At 34.0% G+C, this 23,979-nt stretch overlaps 3 protein-coding genes across 3 annotated transcripts in view; 2 read left to right on the forward strand and 1 right to left on the reverse strand.

The window, feature by feature from the left end:
- Positions 1-384: 384 nt before the first annotated feature.
- Positions 385-10,104, reverse strand: LOC106130799 (uncharacterized). The gene is made up of 9 exons (XM_013329729.2): positions 9,314-10,104; positions 8,945-9,041; positions 8,641-8,745; positions 7,980-8,135; positions 7,466-7,498; positions 5,729-5,974; positions 5,289-5,399; positions 4,518-4,703; positions 385-4,381 (listed from the first exon to the last, which is right to left on the reverse strand). The coding sequence occupies exons 1-9, from the start codon at positions 10,102-10,104 to the stop codon at positions 3,677-3,679; spliced, it is 2,430 nt and encodes an 809-aa protein (XP_013185183.2). The 3' UTR covers positions 385-3,676.
- A 5,573-nt stretch (positions 10,105-15,677) lies between these two features.
- Positions 15,678-17,030, forward strand: LOC106130818 (THAP domain-containing protein 1). The gene is made up of 3 exons (XM_013329749.2): positions 15,678-15,757; positions 16,105-16,285; positions 16,785-17,030. Exons 1-3 carry the CDS (start codon positions 15,678-15,680, stop codon positions 17,028-17,030), a joined length of 507 nt encoding a protein of 168 aa, XP_013185203.2.
- A 16-nt stretch (positions 17,031-17,046) lies between these two features.
- LOC106130828 (dual specificity protein kinase splB) overlaps positions 17,047-23,979 on the forward strand; it is a 113,140-nt gene continuing 106,207 nt past the window's right edge. The window contains exon 1 of the mRNA XM_013329760.2: positions 17,047-18,464. Coding sequence (XP_013185214.2) covers positions 18,329-18,464 — 136 coding nt within the window. The 5' untranslated portion in view covers positions 17,047-18,328. The remainder of the gene's footprint in view (positions 18,465-23,979) is intronic.

Here is a 23,979-nt window from a genome sequence, read left to right on the forward strand (position 1 = left end):
ATCTAAGTGTTAAATTTAGTCCATTGATTGGATTTCTTAGCGATGCTCTTTTGGTGAGTAAATCTGCATATTCGAGCAACTCGATTCGAACGTGGGTTTGGTTAGATTCCCGTGCTAAGTTTGCGAAGAGCAGACAGGAGTCGCTTCGTATAAAAACCTGACTTATTTAATCTATCACAGGTCACACAGGCCGATATGCACATCTTAATTTAATTTGTGGCCGATCCGCGCTCTGCTCCAGAGGTGAGGACGCCATGTGGACTAACGCCAGGAAAAGGACGAAGGAATCCTCGGGCAAAAAAGGGCAAAGTAAAAATAAACACCAACTTTAAATTCTTGTAAATGACATGTAATTTTTAAATACTGTAAACAAGAGATCTGATATTAAATTTCTTTATAATAAGTAGGTACATTCAGTTACATTATAAAATTAAAAAACATGTCCGAAGAATGCAATTCGATAGTCAAATTCTAACATTGTGTAATAAATCTATTTTAATATTGCTAAACAATATACTTTAATACCTTATAAATCCAGAATTAATATCGTATAGGTAATTGAGATTGCATTTCGAGAAAGAAGAATGTAATCCAAAAATAAAAATGTTTTTAACTGTATTCTATGTCGATGTTACGAATTATAAAAAAAACTCACTCAGTATCTATTAATGACAAACAACATATTTTATTTCGTAGTTCCATGAATAATTAACTTTTAAATCATTGTGCAATCTCTATACATAGTTTTCAAGCTCCTTGATATAAATTAAATTTATAGAATGTTTATAATTTGTATTTATTGAAATATAGAAAATAAATTCTGTCCAAGTAAACAAATTACAGATTCTATAAAATACATGCCAAACCGGCGAGAATGCTCAGCGTAAAAGGAACGTCTGCTGAAGAGTACACATCTACCTAAAGTGGTTACGCATAATCCGATTAAAAAATGGCTGAAAATAGATTGGAATAAACTTTTCTAGTTATAAATAGATCCCAAAAAAGTTAGGAGCAATAATGTTGAAAAATACATTGATAATGAACATTGAGGCAGCAACGGTGATCTGTGAGTTTCATTGAAATTAGATTATCACTTTCACTACATAGTATAAAGCAACGGCGCTTCCTGCATCTGACCTTCTGTATGTTTGTATGCTTAGATCTTTAAAACTACACGCATAGGCTGAGGGCGTATATAATTCTGTCTCCGTTGCGAAAATATTTTCAAGATGCGTTGTTTAAATATTCTTTAGTATTTAGTTCTTCGTTTTTTCTACTCGTGACCATAACAAAACTTCTAGTTTGTTCGTTACTTCGTATTCACGTCCTAAATTAAAATAAATCAAATCTGCATCTGCCATGCCAACCAGATTATGCGCAAACGCGTCAAAACAATAAACATAGCTAAACGCTAGACTAAAATACATCATTCTAAATTAATTAATACAACTAAAAAATTTCACTTTGATCTGCGAAATTAATTCAAAGTCGAAAAATAGCAAACATTTGTCCCAAAATAAATGCAATATGATTATAAAGCGCTTATGTGTCGTAAACTAATTATAATATCCATTAAAATAAAGTTTATACAATATCTATAATACATGCTTTTTAAAAATAAATCATAATAGACGATTTGTGGATCATAAAAGATAGAATGCAATGTGTATCCATTCCATACTAATATGTGTTTGTTCGTCCGTCTTTCACGTCTAAACCTCTGAACCAATATCCGTCTTGTTTTGTATACATATAGTGTGAAGTACGGAAACGGACATAGGGCTACTTTGGACGAGGGCGGCGCCATGGGCGAAAGATAGTTATATATTTTGTAATCTAAGATGAACAGATAATAAACAGATGAACATGGCTTATCAGTCTTTCAAGACTGTTGGCTCTGTCTACCCCGCAAGGGATGTAGACGTAATTATATGTATGTATGTAAAATTCAGGCGTTCGATCCGGCTCCGCCATTCCGACGTAACGTTGGAAATGAACCATTTCCAAAGACCAAATATGAACCATAGGGTCCTATTTATAGAAATGGCACAATGGCGAAGACGCTATGCCAATTTAAATTTTTATAATATAAATTTATGGCGCCCAAAAGTGACCTTTGGATCATGGTTACACATTCGATTGCCTGAATGTGCAGATTTCCTAAAGGCTTGATTTTCTTTTATATTGCATCATTGAATTCTGTCTTTTATGTATCCACATCTAAAAAGGAACCATTCACAATCATTGTTCGATTAAAATAGAATACAAAACGTAAGTAATTAAGAAAATTAATATAGCTACGTATTATAGAACCAAAAAAATTGCACAGACAGATAAAATACCTTAAACTAAATAAGACTGGATTTATGCTGACTACAACCATATAAAAATTTACAATAAAGCTATCACTATAGCCTCCTTGGCCGACGAAGGGCGTAGAAGGAACAATTTAATTTGATTTCCTATACCAATTTAGTAAAAAAATAATAAAAAGAAGTGTTGTGACAAATACAAATTACATTACAGAAATACGTCAAAATTTCGCCAAAGGAGCGTCGAGATTTGATTCGTCACGTTGTAAAGATAATACATTAATTAAAATTATGTGAATATACTTCAAGATGGCTGGTCTTTTGGTGACTGATCACTAGGATGCTATAACTCCATGCTAATTGATTATAGATTTAGTCTTCTTACAGTCATTATCATTCTCCTGATGTAAGTTCCTGCAGCGTCAGGATTGTGTGACTCAGGCTTTTACACGAAGCGAATCCCGTCCGACCTCCGCAGCCTAACCTAACCTAACCTAACCCCTATTGGATCAGGGTTGCACATCCAGTTGCATGAATGTGCAAATTATTAGTTTGACCAACGACAATTTCTTGAACTATCTAGTGATAGTCACCAAAAGCAGCATCTTTATTCTACAAAAAAATATTCGAGTGCGTATTGGCAGTGGACATTTCCTTATTTATAAAGTGGAGAAACGAAGGGTTGAGATCATCAAATCGAACATTCGTATAATAAAAGGGATCAAACATCAATTCGTTCGAGTGAGCAATATCAAAATACACGATTAATTTTAAATTTGGAACAGGTAAAATTGGCAACAATCATAATATAGCAAAAGTACAAAATTCATTCATCATTACACACGTAAATGCATTAATTTGTTCGGTTTTAAAAACGCTATTGTACACAACCATTAAAACTATTCACTCATTCACACGGCGGTATAAACATCTAGATTATAATCTGATCTTCAGATACACCTGGTATTAAACATTACATAAAAAATGTTATAACTAAATACTATGTCACATCAGCTATAATAATTATTATTCGCGTGCTGCAAAATTGTCTTAGCTACTATTACCATCTAAAAATCAACTCATTTTCGTTCCGATCCAAAAATTTTCACTAAAATTTGAGCTGTCAACAATTTTCAGTAACACCCTAGATTTATTAATATCATCTGGAAATTAAGAAAATGGTTTGACAAGGAAACGTGACGTTAAATTTAAAACATAGCTCACAACAGCTTGAAGCCAACAAATACTGTGATATACTGTTATCAACCAATTTGACTAGTGATAAAAATGGTCACCCATCCCGTTAACAGCGCATAAGCAACATCATTCAATATCAATGCCATACAAAAACTTGTAAAAGCTAGTTACGAGCTTATTGAGCTGAGAGCACTTGATTTATTATCACATATTTTGTTATCAGTCGCTTGCAGAACTAGTTTCTGCATTGGTTCTACAATTACTTTAGAATTTTCTTCCTTACTAACGCCTTTACTCCTTTCGGGAGAGCCGAAAGTTTCTCCCACATTGTTTTCGTTTGCTGTCTTATTGTCAAAAACTGGAAAGAAGTCATAATGTTTGCCGTTACTAACCTGTTTGGCGGAATTGTCATTTCTTGAACACTTTTGTTTTTTGGCATCCTCTTCGTTGCTTATGGAAGAAATGTTTCTTTTAGAAAACTCGTCCCAGCCTTCCATTGTCTTACCGTGAACAGGATTCCAGTCTTTTCTGAATGAGCTCGATGGCTTTGTTGTTTCGTTATGTGAGAATTTCTGTTGTATATCGTTGATTTGATTGTGGTTCTCTCTTGAGGACACTATTTGTCCATAAACAGGAGTGCAGTATGTGGTGTCCGAATTGGGATTTCTATTGTCTCTGCTTGGACTCTGGCTGAGTTGGCAGTTGTTCATCCCGGAGTCAAACTCTGATTTCTGACCGGCATTCATAAGAATTTGCTTTGAAGATTTCACAGTGTTCTTCTTGTCCCCTCTGTTGGGAGAGCCGTTGTCGTTCCTGGACATTTTGTCGTCTTCATTTATGTCTTCACCGCCTATACCGTCAATATCATAAACCTGGAAATGAGGGAGACAATATTATGGTGACTGAAATACGCAAAACTAAGGAGCTTGCATTAAGAGAGTAATAAATTTAAAAAAAGGCTGGTATAGCAAGGCTAATTTTATGTATGTATTATAGCCATAACATTACCTTATACATGACATCCTGGTTCATCCCCTTCTCCCTCTCTCGCTTGTTTTGCACGGCGAGCCACACATCCTTTAGCTCTCCAGCCAGGTCACGATCTTTCAGGATCACCGGATTCCGGGCTAGCACCAACCCAGGATTCATTGCTTCTACAAAGTCACAGAGTAAGCTGACTAGAGCTTCTCGGTCCTGGAAATGTTGAGAAAAATGTTTTAAGAAGTATAATTTCACACATTTAGAAGTAAACACTGTTTTTGTACCTTAATAAATAAATTGTATGCAAAAGTAAGCATTGTATACACATGGAATCCCCTCCACACAGGTTTAACTTACACTTTACTCAGTTTTACAATTTGTAGACTCAGAATAATGTTTTCAAATGTCATGTGGTTTCCAGCAAAGCAGAATATTAGAACAACTATAATCATTCCTTTTTCATTTTGATATAAGAGGCAACAAATAATCAAAGTCACTAACAACTAGTAAATAAAAATAATAATAATTAAATCTATCTCAAACAAGACAATTACAAAAACTTTACTAAATCATTGAAACAACATGTAAAGTCAATATAACTGTTTTTAAAAGCTTGTGTGATAATATAAAGAGAAAAAAAAGATATTTATGCATTGTTTCATCATATAGCTATGTCAATCTTGAGAAAGATACAGTTTAATCAAATCATAGTATGTACTGATCATGAAAACTACCATCCTACTAAAACTAAGAATAGAAGACTGTTGCATGTACTTCTTACAGCTGTCAGCTACTTACACTGCGATTTGCAGCATTCTTCCCATTTGATTTCAAAATATCCGGGTTAACCATAACAGCAAATACAAGAAGGTTCGGTTTGTTACTGTTCAGTCCGCAGCCTTGCGGGACCTAGCCAGACAAATAAAACAATGTTAGCAAAACTGTTTTAACAAATGCACAAGTTTTATAAATAAGAGGCAGTGCAGGTAAAGTTTCAAATGGATGAATAATTTTGCTTTCATAAATTGAAGAATTTATGATTCAAACAGAAATAACTTGACTATGTTACTTGCTTATAAATCTATCTACATATGAATTCAAGAGACTTTATAACAAATATAATTTCTATGTATAAGTTACATTTTAAGCACAATACCAGGATTTCTACTAAATAATTCATAGCGAAAATTGTATGGTCTTTCAGAACAAGAATTACAGTATAAAATGTCTGTTTTCACCTGCATGCCCCCATACAACGGTATGGGATCCGAATACTGCTTTGGGTTCGCTATTTTCTGCCACCCCAGAACATTTATGAACAGCTTTTCGGCGGTATCTTTTATTGTATCTTGAATGCACATATGAGGCTGAGGCGGATTTTTGAACTGGCGAAAGGCTCTTGAACCGCGCACATATTGTATAACTGTTCTCTCTTGAGGATTTTGGCTTTCCATAGCAATAATACGAACTAACAAACACTTGATTTATAACGCCGAACATTCACAATAAAAACCAATATATAAAAGTAACCAATAATGACATTTCTATGAAAGTCTGCTGACTGACGTTCCAAGTTTATTGAACTCTCCCGAACGAACCACATCCAATCACGACCATTCGGTTCGATTACGAAATGAAACTTGGTAACACGCGGTTTATTTATGTATTCCAATGTTTATTTATTAAAATAAGCTCTTACTCAGTTTGAAAAAGCATTAATCCCGAGATCTAAATAAATAATGAGATGTTAATGAACGAATGAAAGAGAAGGTAAAGGATTACATTTTTTTTAAGGATAGGAAATATTACCCTAAATATTTGAATTTTGAAAATAAATATCATGTACTATTTAGTAGTATTTAGAAAATCGCAATATTACTCATAGATATAAATTGTGAATTTGAGCGCTACTTAACATTATGCCGACTGACATAACAAAAAAAAAAGCACAATATTTGGATTATCTGGCGTTAAACGTACTAAGTTGGCAATACTGGAGTACGAGCGAGTAGCGAGAAATTTTTGACTTTTTTTTTGCGAGAAATAGTTTTTAACTTTTTTTAAAATACAAGACAAACAAGAAAAATAATTTGTTGTTTTTTTTTCAATCTTTTTAAGGCTTACAAAAGGCTATCTATGCTCTAGCTAGCCCTAAAAATATAAAAAGTAATAATGATGTATATACATACAAAAGCTTTTTATTAACCGTATCACTGATAACCTTCAGTCTTTCTACCATTTTTATGCGGATGATCTGCAAATTTATTATCACTGTCCTTTGGCTGACTTACCTTCCACGATTTCCATTAATGCGAATATCTGACTGTAGCAGATACTTTGAATTAAGATGAATCGCAGGTCATATATCATAATCCGAAGCCCTTATTTTGTTTCTCGTATTGATTAGAATTTAGTGCCTCCTATTAACTTTAATTATGTGGTCATTAGTTTTAGTGACAAGGTAAAAAAAATGGGTTTGATATCCTACAAACCTTTGTCATTGTCGCATTATATGCAGGAGAATGTTCCTAGCATTCAGCTCGCTCAAGTCCGCCTTTGTACCATCTGTCTCTTTTGTATGATTTACTTTTATGGTGCAATTAAAAGTTCTATCTATCTAGAGCACGCCCGCGTGTCTGCGTGCGTAAATTGAAAAATCTGAGGAATTCAAGGAAATTCTTTATAGCCTTTTGAAGTCCCTAGACATGATTAAGACTCAGCAGTATGGGCTGTGTGTTTATATATCAGTCAGTGATTAGTGTTCTCTTTATACATTTAGATAGTAAGATATATCAAGTCTTTTTCCCGTAAGGAGTAGACAGTCTCGTAAACTAGGAAGGAAAGTATTTTAAAAAATCCAGGAAATAAATGTAAAGCAATACGGATATTATAATGATAACTTTATTAAAATTTAATGAATAAAAGACGATTTTATTTTATCAACATAAGTTTTTCTTAATGATTTATTTTCGAAGAATCATGTAGTAACTATATGCCCCTTTGATGATCTGCAAATAACGAATTATGCACACTATACTTTAAATTTAAAAACAAATGTCACGACTTTTTTAACGTACAAATAATCTAGTTTAACAATGTATCCATGATTTCCTTTCATATTACAAGGTGATTTAGATAATATATCAAACAGGGGCAAGATTTATGATGGACCAAGGGAGTCGACTCTTAAAATACCTTTATATATCTAACTAGCTGTGCCCGCGATTTCGTCCGCGTGGAATAGTTCTTTTGGGCATCATTGAAGCCCTCAGGGATGAATGATTTTCCCCGTTTTTTTTTTCACATTTTCCATTATTTCTTCGCTCCTAATAGTTGCAGCAAGATGTTATATAACCTAAAGCTTTCCTCCATTAATGGTCTATTCAACACAAAAAGAACTTTTCAATTCGAACCAGTAGTTCCTGAGATTAGCGCGTTCAAACAAACAAACTCTTTAGCTTTATAATATTAGTATAGATCAAATGTTACCGATACAAAAGTGGACAGCGTTAGGTTGGAGAAGGGCCCAGCTGTAAACACATGGCTAAGACCGAGCTGTCCAGAGAGGAGCAAGACGTCTCTCTGCTGCCTGTTGCTGGCGGCCCACCACCGGCTGCCGAAAGGGCCTTCGAAGAGGCGATCGTTCTTATAAAAAGACAGAAATGTTACAGAGTAGATTTATTTTCGAAACAGGTTACAGAGTATCGCATATTGATGTCAACATAACTTAAGCCTATTATATGTATGTATCTACTACAGCTTCTACAAAATAAAGCGTTTGTGTAGAAGAAGCGGCGGCACAAACTACGCTGCAGCATTTTCACAGGTAGTCCATTTCACAAATTGAATGCACATTGTATAAGTATGAAATGTTTTATGCCTTATTGTTATGGTTCTTGTGGTTACTGTTATGTCACCAATAGCAAAAACATGTTAATTTAAGTTACTGCGCGCTTTGTCGGCATTAATTTTCGTTGAGGCATTTTATGTTTTTTTTAATTATGCCTATGTTTCCGCTAATGTTTCATCTGTTCCTGATATGAGCAGTGGGTCATATAGATACATATACCACCTTTGGTATGTCTAAGACACAGAAAGTGGTATCATAATCTATGCAGCACACAGTACAGAAATAATTAATGCATCTCACCCTGATGAGGACGTCATTGCTATGCCAGCAGAACATGAACAACTGAGCGATGCCAAATACCAAATATTCTGCTAAGAGCAGTTTCTGTATGACGCTTGTGGATGACTGAAAACAATCACACAGTAAGTAAAATTAAAAATTAAGCATTAAAAAATAACTGTTAAAAAGCTGTAGTCAATTTCATCTCATTAAAGATGAAATTGTAGAATAAATTATTTGAATTGAGACACCCTATTTTTAGATAGAGTAATGAGTTTTAAAGGAAAACTGAAGAGTGTAAAATTAAATATAAATGGAAACTCACCGTGAGCTGATAGGTGCTGGCACACAGCATGAGCGAGCACATGACCATGTAGACGAACATCACGGGAGACAACATGGAGTCCAACAGCTTCATGTGTCTGTCATATGAAATTAAATTAAAAATAGGTACTTATGATTTTTTTTGGTTAATAATAATTAAGTACCGTTTGGTTCCTGTCACTTTAGAAAAGAACCACTCCATATATTTCCCATGGATGTCGTAAAGAGCGACCTTGGGAAAGGTTGACTAACTTGGGATTCATTTTGTAGGCATTGACTCTGTCTACCCTGCATTTTGAATAAAATAAGGAAAATAAAGTACGTGATACTCCGGAAACAGTATTGTTTATCAGCTTCTCGTCCAACTTACTTCATATGCGCGACGTGCATCTGATGTATCTCACGAAGGAGTTCTCTGGCCTCATAATCTGACACGATAGCATTGCTCCCAAGCATTAGCTTACATCTTTCTTGTAGCAGCTCTAATTTCCCGCCAAAGAACACTAGCATTACCACGATATTAGAATCATATGAGGACATACTGCACGCTCCCCAAGCACACAATATAATATGCCAGATGACAGTCACCCAGCAACCAGGAGAACTATACTTATCAAAAGGCATCCAAGAACTGAAGATATGAGGGAATAACTCAGTTCCATTGCGCAACTCCTCTCTGTACACCTCCGACGATAAATAACGCATAAGCGGAGTTCCAATAGTAGTCCAAAAAGTCGTGAATAACAAGCACCAATAGAAATAAGTGACTTGTCGACAATACTTTGTGTATTTGTCCAAAATTATTCCCTTTTCTTCATCTCTGGTGTCCCGCTCGTATTTGTCGGCTTCTGTCACGTAATTTATGATTTGCACCCAGTCCTTTTGCCAAATCAAAAACGTATACGCTTTCATGACACACACAGTACTCAACATGGAAATCTTCAGATTGGTTAGCACTAGATCTATATCTGATCGTGTAACATACAGCTCTATGTATTGAGAAATTACGAAGAGCCCTAAAATCTGAACAACGATTATACGTATGGCCCTTATTATTTTATTATCTGGTAATATTAGGCCAAAATTATAAAGAAGCCAGTAATTCGGTGCAAGGAGAGGCCTTTCCGGGTCTTCCAGACTATCAAACCACGATTTCAACATTTTTTGTACAGGACTTTACTCTGCAAGGAATACCAACAGAGTGAGATGTAAACTTTATTACAATTAAGTCATATTTCTACATCCCTCCAGTCTAAAACACCGTAATTTATAGCGAACCTAACTACAGATTACCTATAGGTAATCTGTCATCGTAACATTACAATGAATTATTAAAAAGGCTTCTAATAAAGTGGTAACGACAAATTGTGCTTTAAATTTTTAAACGCTATAACGTTTTAGATAACGCTCGAGTAATTGTATATCCTCTTATTCAGATACAGGATAATGCTGAATTTGCTAAATTTTAAGGCGTTTTATTTATAAGCATGACTAGCGTTTACGTCAGGGTAGAGTAGAAGTAATAAATGTTTTTTTCCTCCCTGTTTAAGGTGGGATTTTCAATAAAAGGCATTATTTTATTCCTGATTATTTTATTTACTTCAAATAAAAAACGAATTAACTGCAGCGTTTACCTTTAGTTAAGATTGGCGCTGATATGCGAAGCTAACACTTCAACCAATTTCAATTATTATGTGAAAGCAAAAAGATATTAATAAAATTTATACTTATTGCTTTACTTGAAAATGAAATGAATAAAACCACCTTTACCATTTACCACATAATCATCCTGAAACAACAAGAAAAATAAAATTAAAAAGAAACGTTATAGTTATGTTTGTTACCGCTTCTTCTGCACTGACGCCTTGGAAGCGGCAGTAAACTTAGTTTTTAAGTAATTTATTTGACGTCAACAAGTTGTTAAACCATACGACAATTATTAAGCGATATAATAGTATCCTATAATAATGAATAAAAATTTTGAATTTGAATTTATGACCTTAAGACTAAAATGTCTCAAGTAAGAATATTGGGTGTCAATTGCTGTAAAGTACCTATCTCACCAAAAAATGCAGTTGAATTGAAAACCTTCACCTTTTTTGAAGTCGGTTAAAAAGAGATTCTTGTAATCAAGGCAATGCTGAAGTAGGTATCAGACTTATGTATATAACGGCTTCAACAATTATTAAATGATACATATTTTATTTTAATAAATCTTTATACTCCTCGTACCTTACGGGGTTATAGGTACAAAGTCAACTAATATTATAGGTTATTATGTGCCGTGTGGTTCCCGGCACCAATGAAAAAAAGAATAGGACCACTCCATCTCTTTCCTCATTACCATGGATGTCGTAAAAGGCGACTAAGGGATAGACCTACAAACTTGGGATTCTTCTTTAGGCGAGGGGCTAGCAACCTGTCGCTATTTGAATCTCAATTCTATCAGTAAGCCAAATAGCTGAAAGTGGCCATTCGGTCTTTTTAGGACTGTGGCTTTGTCTACCCTGCAAGGCATATAGACGTGACCGTATGTATGTATGTTATGTATTTATCGGGTTCTATTTAGCCATCCCCCTGGATAAAAATTTCTGTCTTGGATTTTTCAATAGTCACGGTCCCGGTTAATAGTGCGGTGCTGACGGCATCAAAAATATTATAAAGTGCTGTGGCAAATATCGATAAAAAATAATACTCGATAGTTGTGTTAAACTGTTGCGTGTTATGAAATATATAACGCGTTTTCGCCTTTGTATGTATTTTTATAGATTTATTAAATAAATGGAAATTGTATGTTCTCAATTATATACCTATATTTCCTCGAAATTGATTTTATTATTGCTAAAAACACGTGCTAATAGAAGTAATGTTTACAATTTTAACAGAAACTCAAGAAAACTGAAGTTAATACAATTTTCTTCTTATTTCGTTTATTAATATTCGCAGAGAATGCCTTATGGCATTAGGTCCACCTGTTGCCCATTTCACGTATATAATGTGTAATAAAATAAATAAAAAACTTGTTCTTTTATCTGCAAATACTATTATTTATTATCTTTAAAAAACTTCGATAAGTGTGAAATCCCTGATTTACTCAATTCATCGATTAAAATGAAATTTTTCAATAGACGTGACGAAGGAAAATAGGTACCTATTTTAAATATTTTTATTGTTAATTTCTAATGTCAGTTGAAATTGGACTCAACTGAGCTTGAAATACCGAAGTAAGTTATGAAAATTTTAATTTTTAAGCTGTAACTGAATGTGTAAGCGTAAGCGTAAAGTGTAAGCCGCTCTAGCAAGAAAATAATAATGGAAACTCTATAATTGACCGACCGAGCGAGCGGAGCGATTAAGATCTAACAATCAACTTGGCGCGCCAAGTTGAAATACAATTTTTTGGTATGTATATATAGTTATAACGCAATAAATTTCAAATCGCTCGTCTAATTTTAATGGAATTTAAAAAAAATTTGAAAAATTAAAGTGTTCACGATCTCTAAGTAGTGATGCAAGGCATAGAACAAGAATTCTGGAGTAATTGAATTGTTTTATGCATAAAGCCTCTTAGCTTTACGTTATTGCTCTGAATCGCGGCAAATACGAAAGTGTTTTGCTGTCAATTGAATGGGATACACAAACAAGCTGAGTTCTATTCAAAAAAGTAAGACATGTTCGTTTTTGATTTTCTTTATTTAATTGTTTGAAAGCAATAAAATTTTCTACATTAAAATTAAGTACCTATTTTAAAGTAGTATTCAAATGTGAATCAAATCAATTCTCATTTAATTAAAAAAACGAACAAAAGTTTTATTACCTCATGTTGGTCTTGAATATTTTATTGAATATCACTCGCAATATAGCCATCTTTATTGAGTAATCCTTATGTTGCATGTAGTTTTTTATTTCTTTTATAACTGCAATCCAAACACCATTTAACTTGTTGAATTGAATCCAAGAGCAGCAGAAATCCTTATTTGAACTGTTTTTTATTTCTTTCATGAAGACTCTAGTTTTTGATATTTCGAATATGAAAGATTTGTTCGTTTCAATGTGGTTTTCTTCTTCTCCACTAATTATTATAATAAAAATAGGACAATTGTATGAACCAGCAAGTGATAAACAATATGTTGTGTGTTTATATTCTTCTTTTTTGCTCCGTCTTGGAGCGTTATTGCAGATATTTTCAGATATTGTTGGAGAAATACTTGAATCATCAAATGTATTGATTGCAAATTCGACATCAGACAACACAAACTCAATAAAAAGAGTAAATAAATAAGCAGCTGTTGCTGTTACTATTGCATTTCTTCTCAAATCACCCAAATTGCATCTAAGAAATTTGAATCCCACTTTCATGATGAACAAAATTTGAACAGGAAAAAGTAAGTACGATTACAGATAAACTTTGATATCTGTCTTAACCAAATTTCCACGAACTAATGAAAAGAAAAAATGTATTTTCTATTTATACCCGAAATAATATAGGAGAGGGGATCCCTTATGCGCCAACAAACCAGACCAACCCTTCTTTCAATGTTTTTAAAATAAGCGTATGTAGACAAGGAAATTATTGTGAAGTTCCAGGTGCTTAATGAACTTCTTTTTATAAATCTGTAATGAGCTTTGTTTATTCCTCTAAATAAATCTCATTCTAAATTATTATTTACACTTATTATGTAAAATGAAGCATATGATACCCACCGTCATTCCATTATAGAATGGCTACTTGAAAGTCAAAGATTCATATTTTCACATTTAGTGCCTTTAATCTATGCCTAGTCTCCCCCTCCTTCTCAATTCAATTGCAAATACAGTCTGTCCAGATAAAACACAAACAGCTATCATAACGTTAGTACTTCAAATTACTAATCCTGCTAGCAATTATATTATGTATCTTTCTAGGATGTTTAACCTTAGCAAGGGACTTAATAGTTAAGTGTAAGCTTATTTTCTTTTCGTATACTTTTTGTCGCTAAACCGATCATAAAAAATCTTTCATCTACTAGTCTTAAAACTCTTAAATATGTATATGAAAGAGGACACTGATCGATTGACACATTAATGCGTAACGTTTACCATTGGGTCAGGAGATTTTGAATTTCCGCTTTATGCGTTTATCTTATTATTGTATTACACACTCTTCCTTTACTCAGCTGTAATCAAATTTCAAATTGTAGAAATCTGTGTAGTGGTTTCCGTTCTATAAATTAATCAGATTTTAACTACTAGGTATTTGGATTATTCTTTTAGGCGATGGGCTAACAACCTGTCACTATTTGAATCTCATTTCTATAATTAAGCCCAACAGCTGAACGTGGCCTAACAGTCTTTTCAAGACTGTTGGCTCTGTCTTCCTCGCAAGGAATATAGTCGTGATTGTATGTAGAAATGTGTTTAACTACTAAGCCTAAAGACTGTATAATATTAACACAGAGATTCTATTCCTGTTTATAAAAAGCGAATGGGCTTTCACTTTGATTTGTAAATGAATATTACCTATAGAATAGTAAAGATGAAATTTTGGTCAAGGTGCTTTTAATTTGTCTTTTATGCGATATATTATTGTCTCACGGAATTATCGATAAAATATAATGCAAAATAACGTCACTATTCGTCAAACACTTCAGCAACTTTAGTATCATTACATGACACCTCAACCCGCCAATTTAGATGTCTCTATTAGTCTCGGTTGTAGGCGGGGTAGATCACACCCTTCGTAAAAATATAATGAAGATATCACTTGGCGTGAAATAACTAGGGACATGTAATTAGGGGTTTCAGGTATGATAGGGACGGAAACGGACAGTGGGGCCTCATGCAATGTAGTTTAAAAATAATCTTTATAAACATAATTATATTTTCGCATAGAGCGACCTGACTGACGCAAAGGATCTATTGGTTAGGACGAATCTTGCTAAAACCCCCTAATTCTTTAGAGTATAAAGTGGTCCTATTTTATTAAAGTGCCGGGGGACCATAACGACCAATTTGCTATTTGCTTTGTACCTAAACATTTGAGACAGAAAAGTTGGGCATGCAATTTAAGGAGTGTAAGATGTATAATGTCATAATATTTAGAGGTAGGTACATACTAACATACTTATAAAACATTTTTCTGTTAGTCTAATACAATAGCTAACAATCACAAATATTATAGCTACCTAGTGGGAAATTTAAAAAATAATGTCGCCACCCCCAGTTCAAGAAGTCTATTCACGAACGTCAAAAATGAATATAGCAATGTAGGTATGTCGTAACATCTGTCTCTTTTTATCAATTTAGTTACCATTAAAGATAGAGGGAGAAAGAAGATAGATTTTCCTTGGAAATGCTATTAAATAAGTCCTCTGACCTGACACTTAAAGAATTAACCTGAAAAAAAACCTTTCATTGTAAGCAAGCATTGGACGGAAACAGAATTTTTATTTTCGGTTATCCTCTGATCCTTTCTAATTGATGTCATTCTTTGGTGTCATAGAATGAGATGATCCATTATAAACGCGGTATCTGTTGATGTAGGTATCTTGCTCAGATGAATTTCTTTGGTATCGTAGAAGCGATGAAAAAAAGTAAATTTAAATGACGTTGACAGCTGACAGTTGACTTGTTTTGACTGTTTATTTGTTGTGGGTTTTGTTTGGCTTTCTTTTAACTTTTGAATGGATTGATTTTTTAATTTCTCAATATTCTTAATAAAGCAGAAAATAATAAAACAAAATATTGTAATCATAATGGTTAGTTGTGCAGTGGCTAGCTGTAAAAATAGTTCTGCTAAAATATCGAAAAACAAAGATGGAATTACGTTTCACCGGTAAATATTTTTATTATCACCCGCAATATTATCTTAATGCTTTTATTAATGTGCTCAATGCTTGTGTTTAATGAAGACCTGTTCTAAAACTCTAGTATCTCTTAAATCTGATGTTCTCGCTTAATGTACCTGGCTTAATCGGCCTGCGACTAAGGTATCGCTTTGTTATGATCATGCTTCGAAACCTGAGGTCCTGGTTAAGTACCAGGTCAGGCAATGATGTAAATTGATCTTTTTCTCATCGGCTTTGTTCATGAACGTGTGATTTATATTTTATTTTAGTAGTTGTACTTACTTTATGTGTGTAGACTTTATAAAATTTGTCCCTATCATTTTCCAATCATCAGGTTTCCACGGGATAAAGACAGATGTCAGCAGTGGGTGGTGGCAGTGAACAGGGAGCAGGGGTGGGCGGCCACCTCGTCTAGTGCGGTCTGTTCGGAACACTTCCTGACTCAAGATTTCTATCTCACTGACAGTGGGCTGCGGAGGTTGTCCGTCAATGCTATACCAGTTATCAATATTTCTGTGAGTTTATTCTCTGTCAATGCAATAAGCATTAGCTTTAACTAAGCCTAAATTGGTTAATTATGGCATACAAATGGACTTTATGTTTACCTTTTTGGCAAGAATTAAAGACAAAGTGATAGAAGGTAGTTACTGTAACCGTGGTTGTTGAACTATGGGAAATAATCATTCTCAAAGTTCCTCATCTTTCCATGGATGTCATTAGAAAATTTATCATCAATGGGAAAAAAGTGTTTCTTAAGTATATTCCATTCATTCATGATCACATCTATATCGCTTGCGGGGTAGACAGAGCCAGCAGTGGTGTAAGACTGATAGGCCACGTTCAGCTGATACGCTTAATGATGGAATTTTTGTTTGTAAAGCACAAGAAATAAAATTTTAAGGTAATTTGCAGAGACATCTGACGATAATGATTTTTTTTTTTGGATATACAAAGAGGGAATCATATTTATCTGAATGTATTTTTCCATTCCCATCACACAATGTTTAATTACAGGCTTGCCAAGCCCCAGAGCCGACAATATCGAAACTGCCACCCATAGACATAAACCCAACGGACACTGATGAGGTGATCCAGCTGAAACACAAGGTGCGGAGGCTGGAGATCATAGCCGAGAACCGGAAGAGAAGGCTTAACCTTATGTGGCAGAGAAAGAAGCGGCTTCGGAAGAAGATTGAGAGGTTAAAAGGATTGCTTAGACATTTGGTTAAAGTAAAAAAGGCCAAAGATGGGGGGAGCTGAGAATGTAGAGGTCCTACTTAATCAGCAATTCCTCTTGAAAAATTTTCCTCAATGTGTGGTTTGTAAATATATCCAAGAAAAAATTGAGAGGTAGAAGGGATTGCTCAGAAAATTGGTAAAAGTTAAGAGTGGCAAAGATGGGTGTTGAGATTGAATATTAGTTATATGTTTTATATATGGGATAGGCAGAGTTTCTTATTAAAGATATAAGCAGCAGAATGATATTATAATTAGGTATATTTTATGTTCATTGTCAGATTTTACAAAAAAAAATCTCTTTATATATTTTTTTCTTTAAAATTATTGATTAACCTTCTGATTTTGTGTCCAACTGTGTATTTTTATTGTATAGTAATAATTTTAAAGGAATGAATCCTTTAAAATTCATCCCCCATATTTATGGGTAAAGACTTATTTCTATTTGGTACTTACCTATTAAGCTTCATTTAAAAGCATAGAGAAGTTCCGCGCATTGGAATTGAAAGTATACTTAAAACTTAATTTATTTAAATGTTTAATTACTTTATTTTATATTTTACGTTATTCACGTTAATTAGCTTTAAAATGACAACATTTTTATTAAAATGAAAACTGAGTTCTGAATTTTATTTTTAATTTTGTTTTTGTAAGTAATGTTTACTTTAATAAAATTTCATTATTTATTTTGAAAGGTGCATTTGTAATCAAAACTGCAATTAATTCCGACCACAGTTTTTCTGATAAGAGCCCCTTATCTGTAAACCTGTGCATGTTATTGCCGGTCCTCGATAGCGTCCATTGATCGAAAGCTTCTTATTTGTACTTAATTTTCAACGAAATAATTAACTATTTACTATACAATGCACGCGGGAAACACACGAACATTATTCTAGTACGGTATCAGCCCGCAATGGATTTCTGTCGAAGCGGTAATTTCATAACCAACCAAGTGGAAGGCTTCTTGCGCGCGCGCAACGGAGGGGCATAACATTCTCCCACTACCGCCAGTACCTTCGCCAACGACCGAAAGAGGCGCGCGTGTTCATGTTCCATTTACAAATACAGAACTCGAATTCGAAATTTGTTTATTTTGCTCGACATATATTCGCTTGCCAGCAATAAATTAATGGGACTTTAATTTTTTTAATCTGTGTAGTGTTATTCAAGTGCGTGTAACAGTGAACGTATGGGTTTTCTAAACAATGTTGATGTACGCGTATGTCATTGAATGAAACGCTGGCGGGTTGCAATCGGCGAAAATGTGACTGTTAAGTCTTCGCACACGGTTTTACACGAAATGGCTGTAAACGTTTAGTGTAATGTTTAAAATGCGGGAGTTTTCAAGGATTACATTAGTGTTGTTGGGATTGCTCCTGGTGGGAGTGTTGTGCGATGTGGATGTGCCGGAGAGCCCGGAGGAAGCTGAGAGGGTCGTCAAATCCAGCATCTTGCCAGGTAAAGTATATTCTGGAATAAATATTCTATTAATGTGGCGTGTTGTTCCCGGCACTAAAATAGTATGGATCGGACTACTCAATCTATTTTTCATGGATGACGTAAAAGGCGATCTGGGGAATAGGCATATTCACTTTCTTTACGTTTTCCTGTCGTGGGCCTACAGGAAGAAATTTCTCTAGAAATTAGTAGTAAATTTTTAATAGCTTAAACTATTAAAAATTTATTAACTTTTCCTTGATGTACGCAAATATATATAAATAAATAAATAAACTCATCTAGTGCAACTTCTGGCATGATTCAATATAAATAAACATTCTTTCCCAACAATGGGACAAAAATATTGACTCAGCAAGCCTCATTGTAAGTGCGAGACTGTTTTGGGATACTAACTGAAGAAGCCGATGGTGAACCAATGTAGGTACCTACTGAAAACTAAGGATGTCGATGTCCTGACAAAGTGAAGTGAGAAAAGCCGGAAAGCGGAGTAGGTACCTAAGTGCATCCCATACCCCGAAGAAAAGCAGCGGAGCACACATGTAGAGTATAAGTAGTCACGTCTTTATCCCTTGCGGGGTAGACAGAGCCAGCAGTCTTGAAAATACTGAAAGGCCACGCTCATCTGTATATGGCTTTATGATAAAATTGAGATTCAAATATAATATTATTAGCTGATTGCTAGCCATTGTTATCCCATCAAGAGATATCCCTAGTTTATAAACCTATCCCTAAGTCGCCTTTTTTAACGTTTAATAATAGAAGACAAACACGCTTATCGGTTTGTACTTATCGCTGCACTTTCTAGAATTTTGATTTTGCAATAAATAAAGCTATTAATTAATTCGACGATGTCTGTTACGTCAAATGACTCCTATTTAATTGATTAGCGATAAGTGTTGTTTTGGCTAGTTGTTGTAGTGTTTACAAATATATATTTAACACTTAAACAACATAGCTTGATAATAAATTAGTCGTTCTAAAATAAGAGCCCACAAATATGTACATATCGTCAACATACACCAAAATGAAGAACAATATTAGTTAATAATACTTAATAGTATAAACAATGAATAAAAATCCTATACAATAGCTGCTTATTTCTGAAGATATCTCTACCAGACTCAAGAGAGAAGACTAGACAGACTTGATAATAACTTTTATAGTAGCGGTTAGCCGGAATGAAAGATTTACTATGATATTTTATAAAATGTGTGGTTCCCGGCACCAATACAAAAAAGAATGGGACCACTCCATCTCTTTTTCATGGATGTCGTAAAAGGCGACTAAGGGATAAGCTTACATACTTGGGATTCTTTTTTAGGCGGCGGGCTAGCAACCTATCACTATTTGAATCTCAGTTCTATCTTAAAGCCAAATAGCTGAACGTGGCCTATCAGTCTTTACAAGACTGTTGGCTCTGTCTACCCCGCAAGGGATATAGACGTGATTATATGTATGTATTTTATAAAAATCTTTCACCTTCCCAAAATATACTATTATTACTTACTTAGAGACTATAGTATGTGTCGATGCGTGACATGTGGTGTACAAACCGTACGCATTTAACGCAAGCCTGTAGAAGGTAACTCTGTAAGGTCACACTGACAGGTAGACGTATAAGCTGAATTTAATTAATTAGCATTCACTAGGCAGTTCATTCAATGAATAGAGCTACCTGATTTTACCTTAGTTTGAAAATAATTTTAGATTTAAATGTCATATGGTTTCAGGCGCTTTAGAATAGAACCACTCTTCCATGGATGAACCATCTTTTCCATGGATGTCGTAAAGGGCGACTAAGGGATAGACTTATTTTTATTAAACTTGAGATTGCGATGGGCTAGCAATCTGTCACTATTTGAGTCTCACTTCCATTATAAAGCCATACAGCTGAATGTGGCCCTTCAGTCATTTCAAGAAGCTCTATCTACCCCGCAAGAGATATATAGATATGACTTTATGTATGTATGATTTAGTTCGTGCTTACACTAAACAAGCTAATAAAAACCTATTTATGTAAATTATATATAGTGTCCAATCCAAGAAAACCGAAGTGCATTATTATATCACTACATAGTATAAAACAAAGTCGCTATTTTAGTCTGTCTGTCTGTATGCTTAAATCTTTTAAATTACGCAACGGATTTTGATGCGGTTTTTTGTAACAGGTAGAGTGATTCAAGAGGAAGGTTTTAATGTATAATAACATTTATAATTTTGCACTCGTGCGAAGCCGGGGCGGGTCGCTAGTCGACCTATATTCATCATATCGTATCATTTGACGTCGGGCTACTCTTTTTTGCCTCAGGATCAATCTTACCTGTTACATGTATCAATAGTGTCTCCTTATGCTGGACCACCCAGGGCTCCTCCTTGAGTCTTATTATATTAATTATAACTCAATTATTGTATTACGTATTATGTTCGAATCCTCAGTTCAACGTTTATGAAATAAACTCATTAATAATTCAAGTCACTGACGTCCGTTTCTACTTACTTTGATAACTCATTAAAATATATCAGGTTGATAATAACCAGGTAAATTTTTATAATAATCGATTAAAATCTAACAAATTTTTCAACGGTATTATTATTTGTAAGGTCAGTTACGTGCTATTTACAGCAGTTTGCCGATAGTTATATATAAGGTAGTAAATAATACCTAATCACATATACACGATTAAGTATTGTACCTTAAACAAAGTTAAGTGGAAACGTATTCTAAAAAAAAGAAATCCCTCTTCAAAACAGTGACATGTTGAATCAAAACTGTTTTTTTAAGATAATCGTAATATTTTGATACGCTTTTTTTTAAATTGTCGGCAACAGTTACATCATTACTCATCCAAACTAAATTGCATCCTCACCAATCTGGAGATGAGCCCGGGTCCAAGGCATACGCCTTTGACCTTGGATCCTGGGTGATCAGGTTTTTGCACGAAGCGAATGCCATCTAACCCCAAAAATTCCGTTTTACAAATAGGATTCGCTTTTTCAAATATGGATTTCATTTTTTTTCGTCATTTACTTAAAACATTCCAGTTGCCAAAAAAATGCATATCGATGAAGGGTCTCGAAATTTTGCATCCACAATAAGTTTGACCTTCGCTATAGGTCGCGGACCCTTGTAAATATACACTCTTGTTTTGGCATGCGCTGTTAAAGGTTTCTTATAATATGTAATTAATTATATTGATTACGTATCCTCACGAATGCCATTTTTGGAGTCTTGCATGGCATGGGGCAGCCTGCAGATTAAATCAACACATATAATTAAAATGTAAAAATATTTGTTTGTACAGGCTAATCTCAGGAACTCTGGGATGGATTTTGGTAAAACTGTTTTTGTTGTAAATTCACATAGGGTAGGTCTATTTCTCTTGAAAATTGGAACACCTGATAGAGTCTGCAACTAAACAAATATTATACAGGCCGCATTTTTTGATTTTTTTTCGTGACCATAATAATCAAATATAGGTACTATTATAAAATCGTGCGTACGAAGTCGCAGGCAAAAGCTATAATTTTTAGTAATTCTGTGGCGTCATGTGTTTTTGTGATATATTGATTTTCGATTCAAACCTCGCCTACTCACGATTCTCAGAATGTAAGTAAGACATGGGTGATTTAGTAATTGGAGACTAACTTATAATTTAAAGTTATTTATAATATACTCTTCGCGTCATTTATTGTCCCTATCCAGTAAAATATAAAAACACATCATCATACGGATTAACTATACGAGTATTAACACAAAAAGCATAACATATAGAAAACACAGTAACAGATAAATAAGCCTCATGGTAAGCTGCTTACTTTTGCTTTGCTGCTTAAATTTCTAATGAAAAAAATGTTCGCATTAACTGTTGTAAAATGTTATTTTTATCCCACTTTATTACATTTTATATTTGTTTTATAGTATATTTGATGTATAGGTATCATAAATAATTTCCTAACCTAACCTTACGCAATAACATCAATGCAGCGTGAAAAAATAAGCGTAGAAAAGTTTCCTTCCACATAATACCATTCGCCAATCTACAGTTTCTAGGAAAACATCGACCTTCCGTAGAAGCCTATCGTTGCGCAACTTGTGTATACAAACATGGCAACACCTAGCTCTGTCCGGCTAGGTAACTACTGGCATTACGTGATGTTACCATATGTGACATAAGTTATATTGGAAAAGGGGTCTGTAAAAAAAAATAATGTACATAATTTTTGGAAGGTGATAAAAACCAAGGTTTTTAAATTTTGCAAAAAAAAGCGAAGTACCTTTTACTTATATACTTTGTTTGCAAAATTATCGAATTATATTTCTTTAAAACTATTTTTTTTCATAACGTAAAAATATAATAGTATATACTTAATAGTTTGTCTTTCTTTCATTATTACAAGCTGGCTTTAGTGAGGCTTTAAAGCCAAAAGCTGATAATCTGTTGGCAATAAGTTTTGATTAGAAAATATGAATTACAACGAATTTAAATTGTTGATAACTCAAAGAAACGTTTAATACATTTACGTCAAATTTGAAAACATGGACACACTCAATTTTTAACCGACTTCAAAAAAGGGAGAAGGTTCTCAATTCGGTATTTTTTTATTAATTTCTATAATATTCAAATATCAATGCTGATCTCCTATTTGGATCCCAAAATTACCTCTTTAATGTCGAGAATCCCTTTGTGTTTACTGCAGAACACAATGGAGGAAACAAAGAGACCAGATTCGGAATTTCACACATCTCAACATTCACAAACAGTTAAAATAACAATACAATGAACAACACGTATTGTTAACGCATTTCTATCGCGATTTCGCAATCGCATTATCTATGGTAAACCCAGAGTTCTGTGGTCATTCGACAATACAGTTCTTTACTTCATTTCCATTCATGCTGCGAGATTTGCATTAGTTATGGTCACACCTACTAATGCCATTTGAACGATAAAGATCTCATGAACATCCTTGTACAATTTTTGGGCATATATTTTCATCGTTCTATCATTTAAGCAACACAATGGAGTGTCGTAATTTGGTAATCAATCATCTATTGTTGATGATATTGATAAGTTGATATCGTGAATAGAAAATGTAATGTCTTACAAGTTTGGAGTATCAACGTTTCTGTTCCTTATAAATGTTTCAACATCAATTTCCTAATTGGTTTGTTTGGCACCCTACGTCTTCAAGTTTCTGCGAGTCAATAAGCTCATTGACAGAATTTGTTGCTTAATAACTGTCTATTTGTATCAGTAATTCGAGAGTCTTGTCATGATATCGAATGAAAGATGTCGAAAACTTTACGCGTTGTTTATTTTACATTGTATTCAATGTCATGTATGTTAAGGAGATGTTTTCATTTGAAAGAGATATAACAATACTGATACTAATGATGATTTGGCAATCGCCAATAAAAACACGGTCAAGTGTGATCGCAAGGAACCATAATAAACGCCTGATCGCAGGAGAAGTGTTAAAATAAGATACTCTCATTAGTTATTTTTGTAATCCG

This window comes from Amyelois transitella, chromosome 7 (genome assembly GCF_032362555.1).
Source record: "Amyelois transitella isolate CPQ chromosome 7, ilAmyTran1.1, whole genome shotgun sequence".
Classification (NCBI taxonomy): domain Eukaryota; kingdom Metazoa; phylum Arthropoda; class Insecta; order Lepidoptera; family Pyralidae; genus Amyelois; species Amyelois transitella.